This window comes from Rhincodon typus, chromosome 9 (genome assembly GCF_021869965.1).
Source record: "Rhincodon typus isolate 14 chromosome 9, sRhiTyp1.1, whole genome shotgun sequence".
NCBI classification, from domain to species: domain Eukaryota; kingdom Metazoa; phylum Chordata; class Chondrichthyes; order Orectolobiformes; family Rhincodontidae; genus Rhincodon; species Rhincodon typus.
Window position 1 is genome coordinate 67,983,450 of NC_063340.1, and position 6,947 is coordinate 67,990,396.

Sequence of the window (6,947 nt, forward strand, 5' to 3'; positions counted from 1 at the left end):
TTTGGGTAAATTGTAGTTTTATTGGAAAAAAATATACAACTTGGAATGGATTTCAGGCATGTCAGTGCCAAAGCAGATTTCAGAAAGAACTAAGTGGCTAAACAAAATTTTGAAAGAGCACAGTAAGAAAACAAGAATGCTTCCTTGAAATGGAACAGCAAATACAAAAAAGGTTTAGTGTACGAGTACCTGGATGATACACCCGTTTTGCTATAGTGCAATGCTGAGAAATTTTAGGCTCTGTCCTTACTCCACGCAGAGTGAAAACTCTGCATTTAAACAGCAATGCAATACATGCTGATATTGTCAGCCATTTCCTCACAGCAGCATACCCAGATGATCCCTCATTAAACCACAAGTTCTTATGTAGCTTTGAATGTGTAGAAGAGCTTGGATGCACTTCAAGATAAAGCCACATGCAACTTTTGTTACACCAAAGTCTTGTCTCAAATGCAACAGAAAACAATGACAAGATATTGAAGAAAAATAACATGGACTATAACTCTACCCACTATACGTGCATATGCTTTGACAGTTGGGGCAGGAGAGAAACATTACAGAAATTACAAACAAAGGAAAGGCAAATAAACAATGTTTTTTTACAAGAAAATTAAAAGGTTTTCTGTACAAGATCTTCACTTTGCAGTCATCATTTGTACGAATTCTAAAAAAGAGAAGAAATTGTTAAACTGGCATCCTACTTTAAAATTCTATTAGTTTCTTGAACGCAGTACATTAGAAAACAGTCACTAGATGAGGCTTCAAGTTGGAGGAAACTATGCTTATTAAATTGGATACTTGTGCTTGAACCTATAGCCTTTGAATACTAAGATTGTTCTTTGCTAACACCCCATCTATAGCTATTTCAGCTGCAAATTATATAGTTACTATTTTAGACATGAGAAGCCATTCAACTTAGTTATCAAGATTTAAGATTTGAGCCATGTAGCAAATACCAATTTAAGCTAGCCAAAACAGCAAGACCATTACATGAAATGCAAGGGTCCAATAAATTCAGGAGAAACTAGTCAACCAACTCAGTCATGTATAGCTATTAAAGAGGTTCAGTAATAAGCCTCTTTCGATTTCTGGACTAGTCTTATCAAGAAAGAACAGTCCACTCAGTAAGTTTAAGACAATTTAAGTGTCAGACTAACAAAAACAAAAAATGCACTGCCTGAGATTATATGGTTTATCAGTAATTTTTAAGTCTAAATTTCTTTAACACTTGCAAAGTTTATCACTGCTGCCTGATAAGACCCGTCTTAAGATTTGGTTTGATTCTCAACCTAATTCTTTGTGGTACGTTTTCAAATACATGGTAAAAGTTACTTATGGTTCATTGTTACACAAACATGGGTTAGTTACAAAATAAAAAGGAAGTGCTCATTTGTAATGTTAATTCACAAATATGAACTGGCATTCAAATTTAAATTCTATCCATGCCAAAGAAAGGAGCATAAACATTAAAATCAGTCATACCCCAGAGTCAACCTCTCAGATCAAGACTGCTTAGCATTAGAAATCTAAGACAGTGCCAAAGGAGCTTCACATTTAATTGAAGTTAGCAGTGATTACCTTCAAGTCTATGGGAAATGTATGGGTGTGAAAAATATTCAAGTATGACACCCCAAACAATAATTACATGTAGTTAGACAATATACCTATGAACACTATAAATAGCAAGCATTCCATCAGCAAGGTCATTCAACAAAAAAAACATGCACACAGGAATGTGTCACAGGCAGCTTGCCTTAATGTTTGAATCCTCCCTCAATTCTAGGAAGAGCTGAAAAATTACTAAATTTGGTAGCCTCCCCAGTCAAAGCTTAGGATAGAATAATTTAGTGCTGTAGAGTTGGGGATAAAGAAAGCTTTGTAGAAGTAGGGAAACTATTGAAAGTGGCAACTTTTCTGATTACAGGAAGCCTACCTTCATAGTTCACTTGACCATCACCATCAATATCTGCTTCTCTAATCATTTCATCAACTTCTTCATCTGTCAATTTTTCTCCAAGGTTTGTCATTACATGACGAAGTTCTGCAGCACTGATGTAACCATTACCATCCTGCAGATGGAAACAAATTTAATTGACAAGACTTGAATTTTCAATCTAAACTCAAGGTAAAAAAGCTAATGTGACAACCAGTGAGATGGAATGAAGTAACTTGCAGGATAGACAGTATTTAAGCCATAGCTGAGTGGCAACATGCCCAAAAGTTTGAACATTGGGTGTTGGCCTAGTCCAGGCTGGTATGAATTAAGATCGACCTTCACCAAATAACATGAAAGGTAGCAGTATACTTCTGGAGGTGGCACTGTCAGCTGCAAGCTAAAGTAGAGGTCCTTGTCCACACAGATGTGCAGATCTTTCAGTAGGATTCAAGAATTTCCCTACTGGCCAATGTTATCCTCCAAAAGTCAAGCTTTCTGGTTATTTATGACTGGCCATGAAGTTTTAATTGCTGCCAAATTGGCTGCTGCATTTTCCTCATTGCAGTGGCTAGTGTTTTAGAATATCCTCAGGTAGACTGAAGTTTTCCTTTGAGGAGCCTGAACTTAAATCTAGCCTCCATTAACCAAGATTATACATGTCCACTAGCTTCAGTGATTTGTCGTGAAGCAGTTTATATTGACTGGCCTGTAGTAAAGGATTCAGATTTGCTACTGTTAAGGATAGACCAAAATTATGTGCAAGTTACATCAAGGCAGAGTAACACTGGCCTTGCCAAGTTTCCTAGGACAAAATTGCACTGAACTGATCCAGACAGTGAAGTGTAATATTCCATTCACCATCTAAATGCAGGAAATATTTGTTTCCCAGCAAAGTGTCAAGAGCATTTAAAAATCAGAAATAGCATGTTCACCATACCTTATCAAACACTCGGAATGCTTCTCTGATTTCTTCCTCACTATCTGTATCTTTCATTTTTCTTGCCATCATTGTAAGAAATTCTGGAAAGTCAATTGTTCCATTTCCTGCCAAAAACCAGAATGTTAGTAAACAAAAGATGCATAACAATTTGAAAACATCTGTTACACAAGGTTCTTACTCCTTACCATCAGCATCAACCTCATTAATCATATCTTGTAGTTCGGCCTCAGTTGGGTTCTGGCCTAGAGATCTCATAACTGTCCCAAGCTCCTTTGTTGTTATGGTGCCATCCCCATCTTTGTCAAAGAGTGAAAAGGCCTCTTTGAACTCTACAACAAAGGGAAAAATTCAACAATGTGAAGAGGGATGCTTGTGAAGTAAGCATTGAACATATTTGGACTGTCATCTATTTTATGTTAAACCATTTAGCTCATAGTTACCCTAAACTTGAGGTTCAAGTGTCACTTAAATCATGTCCTTGTCATTTGTTAGAGACAAGTATCACTACTTCATTAGTCTCTGAAGTGCAGATTTCCCAGATTTTTAATTGAAAGATCATTTTAATGTTAAAAATCAATTGTCAAAATACCAGTTTTATAAAGGTAACAAAACCAAGATTAGTACTGCTAAGATCTAAATCTAACTTTGACAATAGCAGTACACAATTTTGACAATTGTGCCAACTCAAATGACCAGGTGTTACCTTGCAGCAAAAACAAGTTGCTGGAAAAGCTCAGCAGGTCTCGCAGCATCTGGAGAAAAAAATATTAATGGTTCAGGTCCAGTGACCTTTCCTCAGAATACCAGACCTGAAACATTAACTGATTTTTTCTTCAGATGCAGCCAGTTCTGTTGAGCTGTTCCAGCAACTTTTGTTTGTTCTGATTTATAGGATCTGCAGTTCTTTCGGTTTTTAAGTACCCTGCAGCACCTCATGATCACAGTAACTACAAAAATGTTTGTGCTAAATAAAAATGCAAATCAAAAGCATAGAGCTTCTCCATCTCACTCTTTCCTTAGAGGACCTAGAGAATTCTACCAAAGTGAGCTAGTAATGCCAATGCATTACAAAGACTACTGAAAACAGTTGCTATTGTTAAAGCTCAAGTACAACCAGGAGTGTAAAGGCATGTTTCAATAACTCACTTCACTGTTCTGCTGTACTAGAAATCATTTAGATAGCAAATATCTAGAGTTCAAAAGTGTGCAATACATAAAATTGATCCAATTTAACTTTACTTGGAATTAATCCACAATGACTTTCTTCTAGTAATTAGCAGCTTATCAACTCAAATTGAGATCAAGCTCCACAACTTTAGAAGTATACTTGCTCCACTAGATTTCTACATACTGTAATTTTGAGATGAGTGAATCGATTTGTACAAATTCCTTGATATTAAAACAGCTTAGGCTTTCAAAGTGCTTGGTGCACTTCCCTTAAATAAAGCAGATCTTCAAACAAAACTCAACTGAATAATTAGTGCTTTATTTAGTATACTTACCAGCAATTTGCTCTTCTGTTAGTTGATCAGCCTAAAAAAAAAGTTACAGATTAGGCACTATTTGTACATCAGGCTACAAATCAAAGTGGCAAGGAAAGTCACAACTAGGCCAAAATTATTCAATTTCAGGACAGGACTGAAATTTCATTCAATCTTTCTTACAAAAGAGGTATCACCAGGTTTACAAGGACCATTGATGTCCAAGGTAATTTTGCTAGAGGGTTGGCACACATCTCAAGGCAATTTATACTGCCACAAAAACAACCAAGTTTCACACCAAGCAAACCATCTTAAATAGCAATGCCTTGCCCCCAACATTAAAAGCAGAAAATGTCTGGGACATCAACTTTATTGCAAACTGTAGCAAGTTTCAAAAGGGGAACACTACAGTTAATAGAAACACATTATTGGCTCTCACCCTGCAGTTTAAAAGCATTTATAAACAGGAACGTTTATGATGAAATTCAGGATTTAGTGGCTACAACATGCAAAGACAAATTAGCATTTTATTTGAAAATGAACTGATTTGACCAGGCCAGGGGCAATATTGGCATGGATTTAAAACGTCAGTTCTGAGAAGCCACCTAATTCAATATTGAAAGAAAGCAATTGTTTCATTGTACTTTCATACAAGTTAAAAATCCAAAAGTATAAGCGGCCAATAATTGGGTAATGATCAAAAAAGCGATTACCCGAACAGCAATAGCAGGGGGAAGGGCTCAAATTCCATAAAACCAGCAGCCATCCTTCACCTAGGGTGATCTGAGTAACCATTGACCTTCCATTGCAATTGGGGGAAAAAAACTACAATTCTTACGCAAGAAAATGAAGTCGGGAGCGGAAAGAGGTCACAGAGTGTACAACGCCTGTGAGCACAACGTATCCCCAGACTTTAGCAAAATAAACGAAAGTCAACGCAGACAGAGAATGTCGAAGACGACTACGGTTTTCAAATCCCAACGACGCCAAAAGGGATAGAGAGCTCCAACGGCAAGTGGCACCCCGTATATCCCAGTGAGGGGAGAGCCTTCCATCCTAAACCCAGCAGCAGCAGCCGCTCTCCTCTTTCTGCACTGCGCGCCTGCAGCCGGAAGTGCCGATAATTTAAAATCGGCCATCACCGGCCGGGAGGGCAGGCAACGCTGCCTCCGCCAGAACCGGCGAAAATTAAACTTTCGGCACGGACGCACCGAAGTGGGTTTAAGTACGGGCGGAGGGGAAGTGGTCTCCCCCACACCTCCTGCAGCCGTTACCGCGCGGGCTCGGGCTCGCGCTTCACCCTCCCAAACCGTCGCGGGGCTCTAACGGTCCAAACCGTCGCCTGCTCAAATCAGCGGCTTCAAAAAAGCAAAGGGGCGGCGGCGAGGGGGGACCCGGGCTCAGGAAAAGGGCAGCGTTGAATCAGGTGAGGTCACCCCCATCCCCCAAGACAAAAAGATTGAGCGGGAGAGAATGACTGAAAATGTTTCCGAGGAAGGGAGGCGGCCGGGGGAAGAAGCGGAGGTAGAAGGGACGAAAAGTGACTACCTGCCCATCAACAACCTGCACCCCAAAGCGACAAGGTGGGGTGGGGAAGAGAGAACAGAGAAAGAAAGACAGGAAGTTGACGGGGGGGGAAGGAGGGAGGAGAGGAAAGGGGGAAGAAACCCCACCCGCACTCCCGGATATATTATGGCTTTGCTCACCCCCAGAGCACATTAAAACGGAGCAGGAAATAAAAAGCTAAAACAAATCTTAATCGGGTGTTTGCGGGCGGCGCTTCGGCTAAATGGGCCGTGGTGCAGCGGTTCTCGCCCACCCTGCTGCACGTTCCTGAGCCGGAGGATAGAAAACCAATCCGAAATTCCACCTGCGGTCGCATCCACGGGAACGGAGTGGTGTTGGGGGGGAAAAACCTAAAATAAACGTGCTGGAGGGAGCAAAGAATAAATCCAGTCGCGTCCTCAGGGAGGTCCAACGGAAGGTGAAACGGCACTCACCATTTTTTTTTAAACCGTTTTGAACTGGTTACCGATCGCCTGAACCGCGGCTCAAGTTCTCTCCTCCCTTGCCACCACTGACTATAAACACCCCGCTCACAGCGACTGTTTAACACCGCTCTGCTAACGTATCCCTCCGCCAGACCCCGCCCACCACGCTCCACACGATCGCCCCGCCCTTTCTAACTCCATCGGCTTGGAATGGGTCCTTGGCCCCACCCCCGAACCATTCCCGGGGAGGTTTAAAAATAAATTTCCTCACCCCGCGTCCTTTAGAATGAAGCGGAGATTTACGGACGCGACCCGTCCTCGCTCTCCACCCCGGGTTGTCTCTATCTCGGGTGGGGCGGGGAGGGGATTATTTTCCGCGGAGGTAGACGCAGCCCGCGTGGCGGTGGCAGCTCGGGTCCCTCTGCGGCAGCGCTGATTGGTCGGGCCGTACCTGCAATGCGTCAGTGCAAGGCGGCGTCGCGCTGCTGCCTGACGGGCGTGCGCTGCAAGTTTCTTCGTTATTCGGAGCGCTTCAATCGGCGGTGCGCATACATAGACGGGACGGAGGGGGGAGGTGGTTTGTTGCTTAGCGCAGCACG

General features: G+C 41.8%; 1 protein-coding gene across 1 annotated transcript; it reads right to left on the minus strand.

Annotated features, from left to right (window-relative positions):
* calm2b (calmodulin 2b, (phosphorylase kinase, delta)) lies at window positions 1-6,494 on the minus strand. Its single transcript, XM_020511349.2, has 6 exons — window positions 6,358-6,494; window positions 4,379-4,409; window positions 3,062-3,205; window positions 2,874-2,980; window positions 1,934-2,069; window positions 1-664 (listed from the first exon to the last, which is right to left on the minus strand). The coding sequence occupies exons 1-6, from the start codon at window positions 6,358-6,360 to the stop codon at window positions 636-638; spliced, it is 450 nt and encodes a 149-aa protein (XP_020366938.1). The 5' UTR covers window positions 6,361-6,494; the 3' UTR covers window positions 1-635.
* Between the last annotated feature and the right edge of the window lie 453 nt (window positions 6,495-6,947).